General features: G+C 42.9%; 1 protein-coding gene across 1 annotated transcript in view; it reads right to left on the bottom strand.

Moving 5' to 3' along the window:
* Positions 1-18337, bottom strand: part of LOC149348965 (transmembrane channel-like protein 7) — a 44060-nt gene extending 25723 nt beyond the window's left edge. The window contains 8 exon segments of the mRNA XM_089541873.1: positions 2434-2585; positions 6243-6389; positions 10378-10444; positions 11050-11055; positions 12760-12922; positions 14683-14764; positions 15991-16060; positions 17655-18337. Of these exon segments, the coding sequence (XP_089397999.1) occupies positions 2434-2585; positions 6243-6389; positions 10378-10444; positions 11050-11055; positions 12760-12922; positions 14683-14764; positions 15991-16060; positions 17655-18337 (1370 nt within the window).
* Positions 18338-23009: the final 4672 nt, after the last annotated feature.

Here is a 23009-nt window from a genome sequence, read left to right as displayed (position 1 = left end):
TGATATAATCATGTTTTATGTCAAGGAACGCAGGCAAAAATGACACATTTTTTTGTTTTCTTTGCCTTTTTTGCTATAACTTTTTTCCCAATTATCAGATGGCAAAGATCCTAGTTGGTTGCACAGTATGGTTAGTTGGCTAAGTCTGCGCCAAAAAGTTTAAAATTCCTGCTCTCCATTCGCTAGTTATGAATGTTTGCATAACAACCAAGTTTGGGCATTTTTTTGTGAATTATTAATACCAGCATGGCTTTTTTCACTATTTCTTCGTTTTGAATATCATATAAAACGGTGCTTTATAACGTAAATGTGAAATAAAAATTTAATACTCATAATTAAAAAAATTTTTGAAAAAGGTGGTGACATACCTTAATGACATAAGAGTTGAGACAACTTCCACTTACAAGTATCTAGGAGTTTACCTTCAATCAGACTTAACCTGGAACTATTATATTAACTTGATTCTAGCAGCTGCTAACCGTTCTCTTGGCCTTTTAAAACGTAACCTTCGACATGCTCCTGCGCATGTGCGTAAACTTGCTTATATTACATTAACTCGACCTAAAATTGAGTACGCTTCCGCCATATGGGACCCAGATCAAGCCTACATCAAAGATAACATAGAATCCCTGCAAAACCGTGCTGCTCGTTTCATATATTCTGACTACTCACGTTTTACTAGCGTCACGGCTTTAAAAGCTCGTGCTGGACTTGACAGCCTTTCCCATTGTCGTAAACTGGCTCGCTGAACTCTTTTTCACAAAATTTACCGCCATCCGTTGCTTCACGACGATTTCTTTCACTCACCCTCAGCAGTGTTTCCACGCCGTGGCCATCCTTTCAAAATCAAACGCATCACATGTCACACTTCAAGTTTTGCTAAATCATTCATACCTAAAACCACCATTCATTGGAGCCGGCTGCCTTACACAATCGCAATTCAAACGAATGCGACATCATTTCATGAACATTTAAAAAATCGAAGCGATGTGTAGTTTTCTTTTAGTTCTGTTCATCTCACCGCAATGTGTTCGAGGTTTGCTTTTCGTTCTGTTTATTCACTTGTTTTTATCTGTGTTTTTTCTTGCTTTTTTTCATTTTGTTTATTTTGCGTCTTGTTGTTTCGCCACATTTCGATTCTTGCCTACTACCAGTTATTGCTCTTTTCTTGCTTCTTTTTTTGCTCTGTTACTCATGTTGGATGTTCCTTCTATGTATTCAAGTTGAAAATTTTACCACCCCCTATCGCGTGTTGCGTAAATCAGAAAAAATCGAAAAAAAATTCTCTCGGCCTAACGGCACTCTTGTTCCGGCTCAAATTTCGCCCAGAGGTTGCATTTGGTGGTCAGTTTTGTTTTATACGACATTTAGATGGGGCACTTGCCTGAATCGGTCAGAATTATTTGGAAATCTCCATCGTCTGTGGCGACGGCAAACCAAAACCGAAAGACTTCGCAGCATGTTCGCAGCAGTGGTACCCGTGGCGCCATCTCACACCCACTGGAGAAACCTAGATATGCTAAGTTGGTGAGCAAATTATCTTCGCTTGGTGCTCTCTGCTGCGAAGCAGCGCAAGATATCATCGAAAATGCGGTCATACAGCGATCAAGAGAAGGCCATGCCCGTGATTTGGCTATGCGAGTCCAACCCGTCCCCCCCCCCCCCCCCCCCCCCCCCCCCGCCCATCCCGGTGGCGGGCTCGTTTCTCCAGTGGGTGCGAGATGGCGCCACGGGTACCAGCGCTGCGAAGTCTTTCGGTTTTGGTTTCCCGTCGCCACAGACGATGGGGATTTTCAAATAATTATGACGGAATCAGGCAAGTACCCCATCTAAATGTAGTATAAAACAAAACTGACCACCAAATGCAACCTCTGTGCGAAATTTGAGCCCGAACAAACGTGCGGTTAGGGCGAGAGAATTTTTTTTAGATTTCCTCTTATTTACGCAACAGTCGGTATGTAATACCCTCGTGAAGAGGGCCTTTAGGGGTATCTTGAAATAAAATGTTATTCAGCAAAACATGCTACCAGACTAGTTGGTTTGACATCAGTACTTCAAAAGCAGTGGAAAGTGACAACACGATTGCCCTTGTCTCCCATTTTTACTTTGCATGAGAGGGTGGAAGCAAACCTCGTCAGACGAAAACAGATCTGCGTAAATTATGCCACAATTTTTTTTTTCGTTTTTGATTGTACGAATTCCAGATAATAAGAATATTTTTCGTTACCACGTGAGATTCGTATGATCGAGATTCCATTGTAAGTCCTACCATATTTATCTCGAACGGAGCTTACCGAAAAGTATTTTTGTCACTGCATCAGCGGTGTTCGCAATAATAAAAAAATCTGGTTGCAATTTCATTTCATTTCTGCCAGGAGTGTACAGAAGAGTGTGTAACAATAGTCCCCATCAGTTGACGAGGATGCGACTCACTATCGGACCATCAGAAGCAGGCAGATCACAAAGCAGGCAACATTGGTCAGCATGTAGGCGAGGGGAAAGTTGTAGCCCAATCTGGTTCCCGCTATCTGGTCGACCGAGTTGAGGTAGCGGCCAGAGAACAGCGCCGTCAGTTCCATCCAGCCCTGAAAAAGATATCAGCCACGAAGAAAGCAGCATGGTCACATCAGCCTGTGTGTCTATGTGGATGCCATGTTCATATCACAATGACACCATGCCTCACTGTCCGTACCTACCGATACCCATAGCTGTCTTCGCTTTGCACGTGCAGCCGCACCGCGAGACTGCTCCGGGTCCCGTGGCAGCTGATTTTGATACCTGCTGAGCACAACTTGATTATCAAACAGTCTATTCATTTGCTAAATAAATGCTTCAAGGTAATTCTATAGGATTCGGCATCTACCGCAGGAGTATGTATATCTGTTGTATGATGGCATAACAGATGGTTGCATTAATGGCTCCACAAGTACACTTTGACTAATTCCCCCAGGAATACCCCATGAGGACAATTACACCTCAAATGTACTTTTGTGCTCACAGATGCATATGTGCAGACAGCAACGGCGCGTTCGTTCAGCATGCAATGCAAGCTGCATTCTGGTAGGTTAAACAATTTCTCCTCTTTTGCGCCAGTAGTATCATCATCATCAGCCTTACTACGCCCACTGCAGGCCAAAGGCCTCTCCCATGTCTCTCCAATTAACCCGGTTCTCTGCCAGCTGCGGCCACCGTATCCCCACAAACTTCTTAATCTAATCCGCCCACCCAACTTTCTGCCGCCTCCTGCTATGCTTTCCTTCTCTTGGAATCCGCTCCGTTACCCTTAAGGATCAGCGGTTATCTTGCCTTCGCATTACATGCCCTGTTCAAACCCATTTCTTCCTCTTGATTTCGACTAGGATGTCATTAAACCGCGTTTGTTCTCTCACCCACTCCGCCCGCTTCCGATCTCTTAACGTTACACCTATCATTTTCCTTTCCATAGCTCGCTGCGTTGTCCTTAACTTAAGCTGAACCCTTTTTGTTAGCCTCCACGTTTCTGCCCCATAGGTGAGTACCGGTAAGACGCAGCTGCTGTGTACTTTTCCCTTGAGGGATACTGGTAAACTGCCATTCATGATCTCAGATAGCCTGCCATATGGGCTCCGCCCCGACCTTATTCTTCTAGTTATTTCCCTCTCATGATCCGGATCACTGGTCACTACCTGCCCTACAGCTGTTAAGCTGCAGCTGCAGCGACAGCTGTTAAGATGTTTACAATATGTTGTGGTAGAGAATGTGAGAGCGACGACCCCTCTCTGTAGTTCTAGGGTGCTCTGTTCAGTTTTCCACACACAGTCGTTTTTCGTCTCGCTCTCAAGCGTAGCGTCGCCAACGACCCTCTCCTCACGCGGTGCGTCTCACAACAGCTGCCCCAAATGAACCGTGCTACATAACTCCGTTCTCGCCGTACCCTGTTCCGGATGGTTACCGTCGTATGCCTTCCCACACTCTCGCCATACCCTCCTGCTCTCAACGTACGTGCCTCATTCTAGGGTAACTGCCCTCGAGCTGGTTCTCATGGCAACCACGTACCGGTTGTGCATTCTTTCACTCTCGCCATAGCCTCCTCTTTCCACGGTAATCATATTCCGGTTAGGGATTTCTTCGCTCTTACCACACCCCCTTCCTTTCATGCTCACCACCTTGCGTACACTTGCCGTCGTAACCACCCACTGGTTAGGCCTTCCCACACTCTCGCCATACCCTGCTCCTTCCCAAGTAACCTCCCTCCGGATGGTTCCAGTGGTAACCACCCACCAGTTACGCAATTATCCGCTCACGTCATACCTTCCTCCTGCTTGCATAGTAATAATCTGAGACAGAAATGGTAATAGCGCTGCAATAAGACGTACACAAGAAAGACTGACACAGGACACGCGCTAACTTCATCAACACTGCTAACAAGTGGCTATTAAATCTTAGTGTATGGCTAAACTTAAATAGTCTTGAACTCAACGAGAAAAAAACTAAATTTATGCTTTTTTGTGCAAAAAACAAACCAATAGATTACGATTTTAAGCTTCGCTACGGCTCTTGCTGCCTTGAACGTGTCAGCTCCCATTCCTTTCTAGGAGTTAAATTCCATCACAACCTAGGCTGGAGCGACCACATAGACCACACCCGTGTCAAGATAGCGAGAGCTATTGGTATGCTTTCCCGGCTTCGAGATCTTATACTTTGCTCGCTGAAAAGACAGTTGTATTTCTCTCTTATCCATTCTCGCATCAGTTATTGTCTTCTTATCTGGGGTACTTGTAACAAACCTGACTTAGAAAAAATATCAGCCGTGCAGTCGCGTGCAGCTCGGTTACTTTTACCTGCAGGAAACAACACAAATAGTTGCTCGGCAAATACACAGTCTCGAATGATCCCTGTGAAAATCATGTATGAACTCAAAATATGTGTGTTTATTTATAACGAAATAAAAACAAATTACATTAATTTTTTAACACGTACCTAAACAGATCTCCTGGTTACAGCTTGCGTCAGACTTCTGTTGTGGTAAATAGGCCTCGTACTAACTACGGAACGCAATCAATTGAGCACCAGATCATGTTGATGTGTAATTCTCATCCGTTTGTAATAGATGCAGCTAAAAATAGTTCCACGCACAGGGGTTTTAAACGCATCTGTTCGTCTTTCTTTTTGTCTAACGTTGTGTCCTAACAAAATGCTTACTTCTGGTTCCGTTTGATGTAACCCTGCTGGGGGGGAGTTCTGTGGTGCGGTGGCCTCATGGATTGTTCATAGTAGGATGTCGTGCGGTCTGTGTGGCATATCGTGCGGTCTGTATGATATGCCATACAATTCGTATGATATGTCATGCGGATGGAGTGGTGTGTCGTGCAGATTGTGTGGTGTTCTGTGGTGGATGGTCTGTGGGGTTGTTGCGTCGTAGAGCTTTTTTTTCAGCAGGGAATGCTGTATCGGTTCGAACAACCCTAATGTATTGCATTACTGTACCATTTTTTGTATATGATTTAGTGTGTATTATTATTTTATTATCTGTATATATTTACAAGAACTGTTTATGATGCGTCTGTTTTGTAAGCAATGGCAAAGACAGCCTTTTGTTGTTGTATAATGCAATACCGCTCCTGCTGCTGTACCCAGGCGAGGACAAGACCCAGTCAGGAGGTTTAGCACCTCCTTTTGTCTTGCCTCGTGGGCAATACCTGTATGTTGCCCGAAGGAGAAATAAATAATAAAAAAAAACTCAGGAACGGGCGCTTAACAGCTATTGCTGTAAAATTTTTTTTCCCCTGCTGGATTCTTCCTGACGGGGCCCGGGGCGCCGTCAGGCAGAATTTATCTGCCTTTAGCTACGGGCTCCAGGATTTTTGACAATCCGAAACAAAATTCAATTCAATTCAATTCAAACTCATGACATCATGACCGAAAAAGACTCCATGATCAGCACATGTGGCTGGATGGCAGTGTAGATTAGCCTCAGAGATCCACGTTTTAGCCACCTCTTGTTTTTTACTTGTGAAATGAGCCGGTGAAATACACTTGTGAAATACACTTGTATTTTCTTCCCTTTCCTTGCTTACAAAAGCTACATTTTCAACGAAAGTGGCTACAGGCCCACTTCAGCTTTGCCCTCAGAGCCCCTTTAATTAAAAGGCGTTTAAATGAGCCCCTCCAAGATAGCACCAGCAGCTATCAGCTTGAGCCGGTCTGTGCGGAAGTCAGCAAAGAAGTGACCAGGCGAGAATTGAAGGGAAAAATGGACTCACCGTTCCCTGGAGTAAATCCTGCAGCTTCGAGATGCCCCCTTTTGTCTGGTTGGCCACTCGTTCGTAATACTCCTGGTAGCAGTGTTGGATCGTCGACAGAGTGCGGTTGCCTGCCACCCACTCATCGTCCACGAAACTGTCAGTCGTCTTGGAAAGAGGAGACAACCATAGAACTCAAGTTAAAAAAAAAACACTACAGCGCCGAAGCATTGCGAATCTATAGTTTAACCCACATTTGTATTCCGTAACTTCATAACTCTGAGAAAATTTAAATATAATCGATATAAAACGATCACTTCACTTCGGAATTTGAACCACACTTTTATTGGTGGAAATATTTTTCTCAAAACCGACTTTTGAGTCGTCCTACAATGTAGGATTCTAGGCAAATTCACTGCCTGTTACGTGTGGCAAAGCTTCAAACATTTGGCATCGGCTTTATAATCACATTTCGCGGTGGTTTCCTTATGGCAATGTCCAAAAATTATTCGTTTTTCTTGCACACTCTCCATGTATTAGACGGGGTCGAATCTGAAAAATGGCGTTCAGAGGAAACAGGTACATCTTTCAGGACACCAGCAGAGCTTTTACGCAATAAACATTTAGAGTTAGTGCACAGAAAAGCGTCATCCTAAGTGTACGAAGCTACACATATATAGAAAAAAATCGGTTGTTTTTATTCATGAACATTTATATCGATTTTTATTTTGCAGGGAAAGAGCATTTATTTCCGAAAAAAATTGGATTAAAAAAATTGAACAATTTTTTTTCTCGCCGCTCGATTCAAACTCGTGACGTCCATGATGAAGACGACTCTTTGATCACTTTTTGGAAGTTAATGGCCGGGTTGCTTTAGCCTCACAGGGCGACGTTTAAAACAAAGGCAGGAGTACTGATGTGTCCACAGTTTGCCCGTGAAAACGGCTAGTGACAGTGACACCTGTATTTAAAATTTTGGCCACTTCTGTAACCTATGAAAGATCAATTCCAAGAGGTCGTAGTTAAAATGCGGCAAATTATTGATTCCCTGGCAGAAAAGTGACTTAGCAGCACAAAAGAGGAACTGGACACATAAGGAAACAAAAGACAAAGTTTGTTGATAAGGCACTGATATCGTCACTTTCATATTGCCCTGATCTGGCGACTTCTGATATGGCCAAGTGCACATGCAAAAAAAAAAACTGCCCACACATGGAACGAAGTTCAGCTCAAAGAAAGTCAGTGCCGCTGTTCTGCATTAATGTTTCTTCTCTTGTCCCGTCCTTTTTTTTTTTCGCTGCCAAGTTTCTTTAATCATGAGCTTTTTAGAAGAAATGAAGGATTTGGTAACAATTCAGTCAGCAGAATCATTTCAGGCAACACACATAAGCATGAACCTTGACCGGTTGCTAAAGCTAACCAGAATAGCGATGAATTAAAATTTGACCTTCCAGATATACCATTACTTTATGTTCACCTAATATTGGGTGACTTCAATATTAATTTACTTGATGGTACATGCCCAGGTTATGAAGAGTTCATTAACTGCTTTAGTGGATTTGGCTTTGAGTCTCTTGTAAACATACCGACCCGATGCGTGCCGCATAATCCATATACTTTGTTGGACACTATTCTATCTAATGTTGAGCTTTCGCCGAATGTTGGAGTCGCAGAGGTCAACATCACTGACCACTATCCGGTGTTTTTTTACTTTAGCTCCCTTCATGACTACAAAACTAATTATGTTCAGACGAAAGTAGATATGCAGGCTTACAGTGATGAATTAACACGGGCAGATTTCTCAGCAATTTTTTCAAGCTCAGACGCTGAACAGGCCATTGATATGTTCTCAAGTCTCATAACAGCTGCAGTTACATCCTGTACAAGACATATAACGACCAAAAGGTATCGCGCACCTCGCTGTCCCTGGGTTTCCCCACATATACTGGAATCATTGAGGAAAAAAGAGAACTTATATAGAAAAACAAAACGACAACCATTTAATACGCGTCTTTTACATCGCTACAAGATTCTATCTGAACAAATAAACCAGTCTCTTAAAAATGCAAAAAAAAAGTTTTTTGAAGCCAAGCTTATCGAAAGCAGTAGTAATGCGAAAAGAAAGTGGGAACTGATTAATCAATTCATAAACACGAGACCTAGTCAACAATCTATTAAGACTATCGAGAAAGATGATTCAGCTCTGCGCGACCCCTTACCAATAGCCAATGCGTTTTGTGAATATTTTTCATCCTCTGAAACAGTTCAAAGCGTTGAAGTTCCTGTTCTATCACGTCAGCCACAGTCCTTCTTTCTAAGAGCATGCACGCCTCAGGAAGTTTTAGGTGTAATAAGCAACCTAAATAACACAGGTGCTGGATTAGACAATATACATTCTTCCCATATTAAAAGTGTCAAGCACCTAATTTGCGAGCCTCTTTGTCACGTTATCAATGTCATCTTTGAAACAGGAGTTTTCCCTACTCAATTAAAACGGGCTAAGATAGTTCCAATATTTAAGAAAGGCGACCGATCACAAATGCAGAATTACCGCCCTATTTCTATACTTCCCTTCTTAAGCAAGGTTGTAGAAAAGCTACTAGAAATACAAATACATTCCTATTATGCCAAATTTAATATCTTGTCTCCTTTTCAATTCGGTTTTAGACGTGGTCATTCAACGGAAAGTGCCCTATTATATTTTTCTGACTGGATCAAAACACAACTTGACAGTGGTATGATAGCCGGCGCTGTCTTCATAGACTATACCAAAGCCTTCGATAATATTAATCACTGCATTCTTTTTTCTAAACTCGAAAGCTATGGTATTACAGGCCCGGCATTGACCCTGATCAAAAGTTATTTATCCGACAGGTACCAGTGCGTGTGCATTGAAGGTATATTGTCATCTCCTAGACTAATTAATAAAGGAGTGCCCCAAGGTTCAATTCTAGGTCCCCTCCTTTTTCTAACCTATATTAATGACCTTCAGACTTACTTAAATACAACCCAATGTCTCTTGTACGCTGACGACACAACCATCATGGCAACTGGTAACACGTCTTCTGAATTAACTACAAATCTTGACTCGTTGCTGCTATCTTTAGAGAACTGGAGTCACGCTAACTGTATTAAAATTAATCCGTCTAAAACCAGTTTTGTGGTATTTCACGCCCCTCAAAGAAAAATTACTTCACAATTATCAATAACTATCAACAATGTTTCAATACCGCAAACACATTCTGCTACATTTCTAGGTGTGATAGTTGACTCGAACCTGAAGTTTAATCATCATGTTGCCTCCGTTGTTAATAAAATTCGTTTCGGAATAAGGGCTCTCATCAGAACAAGGCCGTTCTTTAGCTTAGATACGTTGCTTTCAATCTATTACGCATTCATACACTCCCATATTAATTACTGTATCACTTCATGGGGTAGCACATACAGAATTCATCTTTCTATACTCATTTCTATGCAAAAACAAGCACTTAGAATCATCAATTCCTCCTCTTTTACCCAGCCGTCTGCACCTTTGTTCCATTCACTACATGTCCTGCCCCTTGAACATCTTCACAAATTTCAGGTCCTGGTTTTTCTTTTCAAAGTCATCAATAAGTACATATGTGTTAATTTTGTCCCTGAAAATATAATTACAAATAATAACATCACGCGTTTTGCTTTGTCGAACAATTTATTGTTGCCAAAAGTACGGACTAATTATGGAAAGCAAACTACATCGTTCTTTGCCATCTCCACTTGGAATAATTTGCTCCCTTCACTGAAAACCCCAATGTCATTGTACAAATTCAAAAAAATGTTAAAACACCACTTGTTTGAATCCTTAGATGCTTAATAACGTTTTTGTGTTTGCTATCACTATGTAACATTCATTTGCTGTACACTTCTTTCTTTTTTGTCGCTTTATTTGCCTTCTTTTTGTTTTTTTTTAACCTCGAATTGTTGTGCATGCGTCGGTTTATGTATTCTGTTCATGTAGCCATAGGAGGCCCTATTTGCAGTCTCGACTTTTGGGCCTCCTGATGTATATACCCCATAAACCATGTACTGTAAATATGAAATAAACTTGATTTGATTTGAAAAAAAAAAAAAGGCCATCAGGTAAAAGCACAACACCGCAGACAAACTTCTCACCCACCGAGGGCAGGCTTGGTGTAGACGGCCTCACTGTTGAGAATTCCAGCGCTGAGGTGTTGGCGAGAGCACTGGAATTGCAGTAAAGTTATGGTAAGGATGGCACAACAGCTGATCAGCTGGTTTAAGTAGCCAGCACTAATTAAGAAACTGAAACTACAAAGAGATAACACTACCTTTAAAATGTAAATTTCACTCCCACTTTCTTAATAATCATTTTGTTTCCACTTAAGGCACTCACTGTAGGTGTTATACACTTGAAAATAAAAATGACGATTTGTATGACAAAAATCATTTCCATAATTTTTCCTAATGTTAAACACGAAAAACACAGTTACAACATGTATTTCAGAGAAACCTCCTGAAGTTAAAATGTTTCTAACCAGAAAATAATGTAAATGATGTAAAATATTGTAAATAATTCCAACCTTATATGGCCTGCAGAAAATGTAGTCGAACCTCGTTGTAACGAAGAGGTTTATGCCGAAATAATGGATATAACGACGGAATGACGATTTCCCTTGGAAGCTTAGTCAACACGGGCTATAACGAAGCTACTACGCCTTTAACGAAGTAAACGCGGGGCCACTTAGACTTGGTTTTAACGAGGTTGAGCTGTAGTTATTTTTTTCTTTTTAAATAAATGCCCGGAGTGAAAGAAATTTGCTCAGCTCACCTAGGGCTCCTAAGACAGGACTATTGCGCGAAAAAGGGTTTATGTTAACACTCAAAATCAGCAGCAGGGGAAGATGGGGGAGTTCTGTCCCATACACACAAAGCGACTTTGCTGGGAAAAAAAAATCATTTGGGGAGCCATTAACGCAACCATTTGTTATGCCATCAAACAACAGATATACATGTTTACTGACGTAATTTGAGCACTTTTTTCGCTTAAATAACGGCTTCAAAAAGTGGGTACGCAAATTACGCGAAGCTTTCGTGAACACGCCTCATAAAACTCTACAGAGGTCAAAACGCGGAATGTGTGCAGTATAATGTGCGGCCTATAAGTCGACGCCGCAACCCGCGCTCCCTTGCTGGCTAGAAAAAAAGTTGCGAAGGCGAAAAAAGGGGCGAGCTTGAAGGCTGGCTCTTCTGCCCCCTCACGTCATCGGGGTAGTGGACGCGTGGCGAGGTGTGTCGCCCTAATCGGTTGCGAGCTACTGCGGGCAGCGATTTTTAAACATTATTTCTAAATTATAGGGTCCTCGTAGAGCTTTCAAATTTGACTCGAATACCGGCAAAGACCACCTCTACAGATCTGTGGCACTACAGTGTGCTCATCGGAATCATTTCAGGATCCCTTTAAGCGTCATCGATGACGGAAGTCTCTGTGCCACTCACTATAACGTTATCATTCAATGCACCAAACATTTGGCTTCTGGCTAATACAATTTTGTCTTTTTATCAAGTCTTGCCTTCTCCATTTTTATCGGTGCACCCTCGCAAAGGAACACAAGGAACCAGCAACACAAAAAATATTGAGAGCAACACAGCAAGTCGGGAAGAGAGGCCTAGCACAGATGCGCCACTGAGAAATTTATTGTAGGATGCAGATATCTATACACAGGAACAAGGTGAAGTTCAAAGCGAATAAGAAGATAAAGCGGAGAATGCGCAGAACTGGTTACAGTGTAAAGCGCAGATTGCTTAAAAAAATCAAAAGCAAAAACACAAACATATGGAAGCTGATATGGAAGCCACCTTTTCGTTGTTGTCTCAGAAGGCTACTTCTTATCTATCAATGCCATGTGCAAGCTTTCGAGTTGATTGATAAGGAAGTCCGCTTCTCAGACAAACCTGCAAGATGTCTCATATATACTCTTTTGTGCATTTGAATTTTTATTTATATTCTTCCTCCATGGCATGCATTGTACACTTGCAAGCTGCATGCATTCATTGGACAGTTGGGCCAGTCTGTAACAACTAATAACGAACCAGCAACGTTAAAAAACGACGGAGACGTGGAGGGATGGAGCATGGAATGAGGGCTAATTAATACACCGCAAAGGAATTCGTTGTAGGGCACAGATATTTATTTATAGGAATCATGGAATGAAAAAAAGCAAAAACAAAAATAAAGCAAAGATAGTTTAGTTTAGTTTATTGGGTTTAACGCCCCGAAGCAACTCAGGCTATGAGGGACGCCGTAGTGAAGGGCTCCGAAATTTCGACCACCTGGGGTTCTTCAACGTGCACTGACATCGCACAGCACACGGGCCTCTAGAATTTCGCCTTCATCGAAATTCGGTTGCCGCGGCCGGGATCGAACCCGTTGCTGGTTCGTTCAGTTGTTACAGACTGGCCCAATTGTCCAATTTACTCATGAAGGCGAATAAAGTTTTGCAGCGACTGAACCACGGTTGCCTAAGAAACTTCTGCTCACCCATTAACAGCGGAAGAGCGAGTCTCTTTCGGTTCGAACAGGGTGGGGAGTACAGAGTGTGGTATGATGACGAACAACGCCAACAAGAGAAACATGAGCAGGTTGAGCAGGAGAAGCCAGCGCAGGAACAGGAAGTACGACACCACCCCGGTGCCAAAGTGACCTGCACACAGGCACCATCGGTTGCCATCTCAGTCCCCAAGCAGAACCCAAAGGCTGTAAATTTAGGAACGGGCAGGTAAAAATCCCGCGAAAGACCTCAGTGCCACATGACGGAACATAGGGCGTCGTCTACCCGTGAGGCAATTGGTATCCAGAAGAGAGGCTTCACGGCTTCTTGTCCGATATCTCCATGACAAGGAACTGGGGAACAAATGGTGATTACGGCAGCCCAGAAAAACCTTAATTCCTAGCACATGCATGACGCACGGAGAGCACATATCTGTATCATGAATGAGGACAGTTTTTTTTGTTATTATTATTTAAAGTGGTGCTACGGTATAGCATTTGCCAGTTGTAATTGCAAGACATGAACTCGCCAATGATATCCACCGCCTGTTCACAGGAGGTATTCAGAGGCCTGGATTGGAAGCAGTTGGGAATAGTAGTTAATGAAGAATACATTAATAATCTGCGATTCGTTAATGACATTGCCTTGCTGAGTCACTCAGGAGATAAGCTGCAAAACATGATGAATAAGTTGACAGGCAGAGCGGTACTGCCAGCTTAAAAATTAGTGTGTAGAAAACCAAACTAAGGTTCAACAGCTTTCGAAGGGAACAGCAGTTCACAATGGGTAGCCAGGATCTGGAAGCGGTAAGGAAATACATGTTCTCAGGACAGGTAGTGACCGCAGATCCGGAGGGGAAAAAATGTTGATTACAACAGCCAGAAAAATCCCTGGGCACTCGTATGACACATGAAGGGCACAGAGGTATGTCGTGAACAAAAGTTTTTATTATTATTATTATTTAAAGTGCTGCTATGGCATATCGACTGCCGGTTTAAATTGCGGGCCAGTCCCACCAGCAGCCAGCAACAACCTAGGCCTCAACCTCAACATGCCAAAGAAGCGAAGCATTCCAGGTTTCATTGCAGTGTCCTACCGATCCGGTTGGCGTGCAACATACCTACACGGCATCCATTTTTACGCACAAGATTTCCGACCAGACAAAGAATGGTACTTTATCTAGCCTTAACGTTATCATCAGACACAACGTACAAAATTTCCGACCAGACAAAGGACGGTACTTAATCTAGCATTAATGTTATCATCAGACACAAAGTAGAAGTGCTTTTGTTCCTTTCTTATCTGTTCCATAAAAGTCACGCTCAGGGATCCAAGACTTCGTCCTTGTGTGCGATACAAGTGCAGTGCACTGCGATCTCTTTTTCTGGCAACCCAACACAAGCAATAAGCTTAAAATAGTCGCCTATCAACTTCTATCTAGTCCTCGCTGCGTAATTTGTCGCAACAAAATGAGCCCACTCCCTATCATGTGGTGGCATTTTCTGAAATGCATAATTGTTGCTTTGAACTTGTGAATTCATTCAGGGGAAGCTAAGCATTTATTTTTATTCTACTTAGCTTAAATGGTTACAGACTAATGTAAGACATTGAGTGAGCACCCAAGCGCACAAAAAGGCCTGGAAAACCCTCTCATACGTTGAGAAGCTTTGATAATAAATGCCACACGAACATGCTACTGTGTCGCACTGTTAGTGGATTTGCTTGAATTAACGCAAGTGCAGAACAACGCTATCAAAGAAAATGCTGCTCAATAATGCAAATCCTGGACGGAACAGCCTGTGGAATAAATCCCCTGCAGCGTTTTCTGCGAAAACTGCAATGTAGAAAGACGAGCAAATAGATAAAGGCTTTGCATAGAGAAAATAAAAATCTAAAACAGTATGAGCACCCACCTTCAATGGTTCTGAGGGCACTTGACCACATTGTGAGCCATGATTTGATATCCTGTCCAAGTTCGGAAGATTTCTTGATCGCCTGCACAGCAAACTATTTGGCAGATTTAATTGGGAGCAGGATTTTGAAATAAAGGTACGCTTCTTTGCAGTTTATCAAGGATAGTCCAATACAGTTTTATTACTCCACTCGAACTGTGAAGTTTTACTCAAGAAACTCTTTCTTTGCAGCGAACATTTCAACAATAAAAAAAAATAACATGGTGGTCGATTAGCGTAGTTAGCACTTCGGTTTTCATTTCGGCTGCAGCGTTCAGATCCAGTGCTCACGGGAGGCAGTTGTTCGAATATCATCATCATCATCATCATCATCATCGTCAGCCTGACTACTCCCACTGCAGGGCAAATGCCTCTCCCGTGTCTCTCCAATGAGCCCTGTCCTTTGCCAGTTGCGGCCACCGTATCCCCGCAAACTTCTCAATCTCATAGGCCCACCTTTCTGCAGCCCCCTGCTACGCTTCCCTTCTCTTGGAATCCACTCCGTTACCCTTAAGGACCAGCGGTTATCTTTCCATCGCATTACATGCCCCGCCCAAGCCCATTTCTTCCTCTTGATTTCGACTAGGATGTCATTAACCCGCGTTTGTTCCCTCACCCACTCCGCCCTCTTCCGTTCTCTTAACGTTATACCTATCATTTTTCTTTCCATAGCTCGCTGCGTTGTCCTTAAGCTGAACCCTCTTTGTAAGCCTCCACGGTTCTGCCCCATAGGTGAGTACCGGTAAGAGATGCAGCTGTTGTATACTTCTCTCTTGAGGGATATTGGTAGAGTGCCATTCATGATCTGACAGAACCTGCCATATGCGCTCCACCCCATTCTTATTCTTCTAGTTATTTCCCTTCGTAGATCCCTGGGAGTACTCATACCTCTCCTGTCGCAGTGGTGCAGCGGTTAAGCGATGCGCCACTGCCCCGCGATGGCAGGTGCTGCCGACGGCGGCCCTTGTGCGACCCCGGTTGCTTTTCCCGAGCAAGCAGTCATTAATTTAACTGCCGCCTTCCACTTTGGTCAGTTTGCTCGTAATGCATTGGGCAGGTTGCCATGACGACATGCGGGTCACGTGACCTAGGTGGCCACCTAGTTGCTTCTCCGGAGATTTTTCGCTCACAGTGGCGATGACGACTCCGACGCCGGATCTTCTGCAGAATGGAAGCCCTAATGATGTCGCGCTAAAATATGCAATGGTTGCCAGAGCACGCACAAAAATTCAACAGAATATTAGCAAATAAAGTAGTGGCTTATCAAACCTTGAAACTTTTTAGGTTCCATGCGTCAAACTTGTCTCCTTCTTGAGCCGGTGATCTCTGGAGCTGGTTTCTATAAGCGAGTTCAGTAGGCAGCAAAACATAATGCTTGAGTTTGTACAACATAACAAATTTTTCTGAATAATTCTAATTACCAAAGGCATAAGTATGTGTGCTAGATATAAGCTATGCTACGCAGTTATCCTGCCCTAATATACTGGAACATTACTTCTTAATTTTCAAAAAATAGAGAGTTCAAGGAGCGTTCACATGATGTGACAGAAGTTCCAGTGTTACCTGTATTTACAAGGAGGACCAAAAATAAATATGATATGGGATTATATTCAGGTTTTCAGTTAAAAGTTTAGTTAGCTGTAACGATGGCGGTTCAACAGTTAGCCGTACGATCCAGTTGAATACGTCCTGTACGTCCTGTAACCCCGCCATGTGATGACACCATTTCATGATGTGATGAACACGAGATCCCGCTGGCTATAACAACTGAAGCTACAAGAAGAGCAACAGAAATAATTTCACAGCAAGTGAACTCAACTCAACAAATGCATAAAAAGGTCATGACACTGAGCATGCAGCAATGAAATAACTACCTTAAGTACAACGTGTGCTAACAGAAAGGAGTGTTAACGCAGAAGTCCTGGACTAGTGACTCCACCCATGAAGACTCCCAAGAGGCTATGAGCAGTGTATTAACGTTTTGTCTCTGTCTTCCCACTGAGGTTTTCGATTACGAAACACTTCAGACTGAGAGCACGAATTATACATGATGAATATTCGTAATAAAGTGTTGACTAGGGCTAGTCGGTACATGGCGGAGAGGGTGAAACAGCGCAAGGTCAGGACAGAGGAAGGAGTGATATATATAAAAAAAAAAGAGGACATCAAAAAGGGTAGTAAGTGCATCAGGCAGCCATCCATCCATTCAGCTCTGGGATAAAGAAGTGTCATGTCTTTGATAGTGGCTTGTTTTGTTTTATTACGGCGAGACTTAAGGACAATGAAATGATATTTACTGAGGTTAGTAAAAGCACAGGAGCGATCGGTATTTCATCACTTGTCATCACACCACAAAAAAAAATTTAAGCTAGCTTCATTAACTTTGAATATATCGAGAATTTAAACTGATGCTCCCCCTTTCCCCCCTCAAATCATACACACCTACTTGGCGGCAATAGTCGCCTTGCTTAGTTGCGAGGTCTTGCCAGCAGCAATTTTAACAAAAAATATTTTTGAATTGTAGGGTCAACTCAGAGCTTTTAAATTTGACTGATATACTCACACAGACCACCTCTACGGAAAAGCTGGTTTTAGAATTCATACGTTAAAATCGCTTCAGAATTTGTTTAAAAATGAAAAATAAAGCATCCCGGCCCGCACCACTTAAGTACGACACGCTTTTACAGTGGCATGTGTCGGAAGATGCGTTTCTAAATTTTCATTTACTGTACAATTCTTTTTCATAGCTTCACCAAAAGGCAGTAAATATGGGTGATAGTTAGCGTTTGTGTGGGTCACTCCTTTCACTCGTCCTGCCTTCACGTTGTCTCACATTTTTCATACATGATGAAGTTCTGTTCATTTGATAGTGCAGGAAACATCACAGTATAATACTCTGAAAGATGTGACAGCAGGTTCAGCCCTGCACATACCTCCGGGCCCATCTAGTGCGCTTCACTCGTCCCTCGTATTCAAGAAGTTCCTCCGCCTGTACAGCCTCTGCCATCGCTTCTGCCGTGTCTTCCTCCATTCCCATCTCTTCCGCTATCCTTCTTGCGTTCTTCATCGTTGAGAACCTCCGGGTTCCTTCACTCATTAGGGATTCCGCCCGCCTTCGTGGCTCCGCACACTGCTGCGAGTCGCTTTCCGCAGACCGTGGAATGTCGATCAGGACCCCACTGACTTCTCCTCCACTTGGGACAAATGTTGTCGGCGCCAGCGGTGTCCGCCGCGGTGTGGTTGTTGAACTTTCTTGCACAATCGGCGGCCTTGTGGGCGTGAGCTTTGGAAGATCCTTTCCGGGATGTTGTTGGGCGGTGGTTTCCACTGACTCAGAGCCACTGTTACTGCAGTCTCGCGACTCTTCCTCGTGGTCTTCAGCAGTATGCTCTCCTCCACTTTCACTAGAGCTCTGCCATGCACCACCCTGTTTCGGCCTCCGCCTTCCTTCACGACATCCACGTTCCCTTCGCAAGTCTGCATCGATCTCTAGAGATGAATGGCTTCTACGATCCTGAGAATCTTCATGTCCGCAATCTTCGTCACAATCCGGGTATTCTCTTCCTTGCACATCGGGTCCCCAGTGCCGAAGCCTTTCTTGGTTTCTCTTGTCCATGACAAGCTGCCTGACAACCTCCCCCAACCCAGTGCGATCGGCAACTAAGGGTGCATGTCATACGGCCTGCTCGGAACAAAGAAGGCAGCTTATCTGCCGGTCCTTGATAACAGCACCTTCTAGAGCTGAGGCCATCGACCTGCTATCCTTAATGGCAGAACCAATAAGTGTCAGCGATCTCTTTGCTCAAAGAGGGTAGTTCAAGGCTGGCTGTCATGTTTCCCAGATAAGGAAAATACTAATATCGGGGCAGGCACAAAATCTATCAGCATGATGAAGCACACCATTTCATCAAACACTAGCACTACTGCATAAAAATATGGGAACAATGCTGAGTGGAAAGTTTAATTTTATTCCGTTTTAACAATGTTTTTAAAACGAGCGCCCAAAAAGAACAGAACTCTACGTAATAAGAACTTGCCAGTGTCATTGAAAACAATGCAACAAAGCATCTACATCACAATTCTTTCTTTTGTTTAGTAAGACAACATCGACTGTTCAGTGTAAATGATTAATATGGCTAAAAATGCGATGATAACTACTAATAGAGTGCATGGAATTCTGCACAATAATACCATACTGAGCAAGCTCATGACCCCAGCTGGGCATACGTGACACGAGCGACGCTACTAACTGTCCTCACAATCTGGCCCCATGTAGAGTACATAAGATTGCCTGCTGAGATCTGCAAACAGAAGAAACGGGAGGTAAAGTGCAAATACGCCCTTCTCTCTATCTGTTTACCATCCTTCTCAATGTGTTTCAATGCCAGTTCCTGTTCTGAACCTTTGAGATAATTAGTGTGGGACCTACTCCTGTAAATTAACATGTTGTAAGACCTTAAAGGGACTGACCATTTATTGAAACATGTCACGAGATTACGGCGGAAATGAAAAGGTCATGCCTCACATTGTAAGGATTGAACTCTGCAATACGAAAGAAACGAGGGTTTATAATTTTAATTTACGATTGGAAATCGCATAAAAATCCATGGAGCGGTGAAACCCGCCGTTATCAGTGTAACCCCCCACTTGACGACATCCCGTTATAATATGTCTGATTTGTAAGCACAGTGTTTTTTTCTTTCAGGAGTGTTCGTCATGTTTTATTATAGTTTACAGTCTCTACAGTGCTCCCTTCAGTTAAAAGCAACACTCTCTCCGCCTCCTCAGCCATGTACTTTTAGTTTTTGTAACTAGATGGCGCCACAGTGTTTTGAATTTCTTGGATGGAGCGGCAACCGCAATTTACTACAACTTTCGTCGACCAGGCGTACATTACTGTGCCGTAACTGCTCTGAGCATTGAAGCTAAAATGGATGCTACTCTATACTAAATCTATCTTATTACTGTCTGGCGGATGAGATTTATATTAGTTCCTGGTGCAGCATTTTGGCAGTTGTGCAATCGCCATTACGTTCGCCGATGACGGTTTCCAGCATGGGGATACATAAAAACGGGCGCATGCAGTGATTTGAAAATTCTCGGTAAAAATTTTTTACAGCGTTTCCAAGAAAACCGTTGCGGAATCCAGCACTTTATTCAACAAGATTTCCGCTGTGCCGAAAAATACTGGGTCCCTGAAATTCACTGCTAGGTCCCTTTAACATGCTGATCAACATGATGCCCCATATGATGCATCCCTCATGGAATGCCCCATACCAAGGGCCTTTGAGGCATCAAATAAATAAACAAAACATGATCTGTGGTTACGGAGACCGGTGAACTTGGCTCAACACCCAGCTGAGCCTTGTTAGACAAAATATATGACCCCTCCAGACTCACAACACGATATACCGCATTTACTCACGTAATCTGCCCCAACAAATTTTGGCTATTTCGATGCGCTACATGCACTGGAGATGTTGCTTTGCCTGCAAGCTTCTCGAAAGAGCGTGCATTTTGTTGAGATGTAACCAAGATATGATGTGCCACTGCGCCGAGGGTAACCGCTTTTTTTTTTTTGAAATTCTGGAAACTGGTATGGATATTACTCTCACTAATTGAGGAGCCTAACGGTAATAGTTGAAAAGTAACTATTCAATATCCGCTAACCAGCCATCAAGTTGGCACGTCTTGGCTGTAATGTGATGTACTACACCACTTTTTTTTCATATTTTTCAAAATTGTGTAAAGTCAGATGAAACACCGTCTATATGCCGGATCGACATAATTTAATTTCGAGTTGTGATCTTCGGGCATCACGCTGCCGCCTATTGTTACTTTATTCCGTTATGCAACCACCTCGTTTACCGTGGCAACCACTGGTATACAGGTTCGCTGCTATGGAGGCCGCCATCTTGGATTCTATCCGTGAAATCAGCATAACTCCGAGACTCGAAATGCGACCAGTATAGCTAACTATCTAAAACTGAACCTGCACTTGTCTCCTTACGTGCACAAAGGCGAAAGCATTTCTATTCATGATGAAGTTTAGCGCCAAAAACGAGGACAAAGAAGGAGTGAAGACACAACACGAGCGCTTTTTCGCAACAAAACTTTAATGGAAGAACACATAACATATATACCCATCTCGTGATTGAAGAGTGCTGAGGGTGCAAAAGGTACATAAAGGGTGCAAAAACAGGAAACTTCATGGTCACAATCACAATCACGAAGGCGAAACCAAAATACCAAAAAAATACCAAAAAAAAATACAAAAAAAAATGTTATGTGTTCTTCCATTAAAGTTTTGTTGCGAAAAAGCGCTCGTGTTGTGTCTTCACTCCTTCTTTGTCCTCGTTTTTGGCGCTAAACTTCATCATGAATAAGATTCAACTCGCCCAACTTTCCACCTTACTAAAGCATTTCTAGTTCCGTAGCTTCCTCTGTTACTTAGTAATGTAGTTATTAACTAACGGTAATTATTTAATTAGCTAGTTAATCATTCAGTTAATTGAAGCAGTATTTAATTATTAAACCACAAATCAATTACGATTAGTTATTATATTATGGCTAATTAGTATATTATTAAGTTACTTGTTAATCAAGTAATTTCATTCCTATTTTTATTGTTCGTTCAATTTGGGAGGATGTACTGGTAATTCACCAATTTCGTGATTTACTCGAAGTAATGAGCGAAATAATTTGCCCTTTTGTTAAATAATTTATTTCATTTAGTAATTCGGTCTCGTAAACTTTCCATTCAATCGTTATTAATCATTACAAATCATAAATACACTCCTTAATGGATGATCGGCAGTTCTCGAGGACACGCTCTATCCACACTTCCTCTTCGCAGCCCGTGGTGACGCATCATGTCCACGCCACTCAAGAGGCCAGAAATGCTTTCTCTTAAAAATATTCAATTGCGCGCCGTTTACCCGGCTCGTTCGCTCCGGCGGTCGCTTCCCAGTACGAACGGCTGCAAAAGCAAACTTCCGACAACCTCGGAACCGTGCTCCGCATCAGAATCCGAAACTACCGAACCGTTGGTTATTCTGTTTACCGCTACTGAGCCGAGCCGCATGCAAGAGCTCCATTTTATCGCCTTGTATGTCTATTTTCCTCCGACTGCTGGCTTTGCGACTGTATTGTTCCGCCTTTATTGCATCGAGCTACGCACGCGTCATCAAGCCATCACGCGGGGAACTACATACTAGGTCTTTGGCGGGTGCAGGAGGGAGGGGGGGGGGGGGGGGGTTATTGGTCGACTTATATTTGGAGTCAACTTGTAGATCTTTCTACAACGTGTTCGCGAAATCTCCGCGTATTTTGCGCATCCCCATTTTAATGCGAGACCATTATATGGCTCTGTCGCGTCAGCAGACAGTCCTTCGAGTCCGCACGATTACGTCATTCTCTGAAGATAAATGTGTGAAAGTTGGGTTGTGTCAAATAGTGTGCGATAAAATGTTGCCGTGGGAAAATTTGGTTGATGAGATGTAATTAGGTATTACGGATGGAAAAACAGCGCAATGAAAGACGACACAAGAGAAGGACAAAACACCAGCGCTGACTAACGACCAAATGGTTTATTGCTACAGGAGAGGCAGCATATAAATGAAATAACACGAGTAAAAACACAAAATAAGCATGAGAGAAAGATGTCGCGCAACCACACAACTTTACTAAAAAAATTCACGTCACTGATAAAGATACGCAAGTTCCTTAGGTAGTAGATTTATCGATGGGCTGCTGATACAGGTGTTACCTAGCTTTTTGATATGAAAAGCCTCCGAAATGAGCCTTGTGGTCTCATCTTTATAACGGGCGATGATAGTGGTCCGATTGAGATGCGCTTCGCAATCTTCACACTCAGCACAGTGCACAGCAAGATGGTTTCTGCGAGACTTGTTCTCGATATATTTAGCATGTTCACGTAGTCTATCGTTGATGCATCGTCCCGTCTCACAGATGTAGAAACTGCCACAAGAGGTCGCGATCTTGTAAACATCGGTGAGACGGGACGATGCATCAACGATAGACTGCGTGAACATGCTAAAGAACAAGTCTCCCAGAAACCATCTTGCTGTGCACTGTGCTGAGTGTGAAGATTTCGAAGCGAATCTCAATCGGACCACTATCATCGCCCGTTATAAAGATGAGACCACAAGGCTAATTTCGGAGGCTTTCCATATCAAAAAGCTAGGTAACACCTGTATCAGCAGCCCATCGATAAATCTACTACCTAAGGAACTTGCGTATCTTTATCAGTGACCTGAATTTTTTTA

Source organism: Amblyomma mixtum, chromosome 4 (assembly GCF_055824585.1).
Source record: "Amblyomma mixtum isolate Tamu chromosome 4, ASM5582458v1, whole genome shotgun sequence".
In the NCBI taxonomy this organism is placed as follows: domain Eukaryota; kingdom Metazoa; phylum Arthropoda; class Arachnida; order Ixodida; family Ixodidae; genus Amblyomma; species Amblyomma mixtum.
This window is presented reverse-complemented; position numbering and strand designations above follow the sequence as displayed.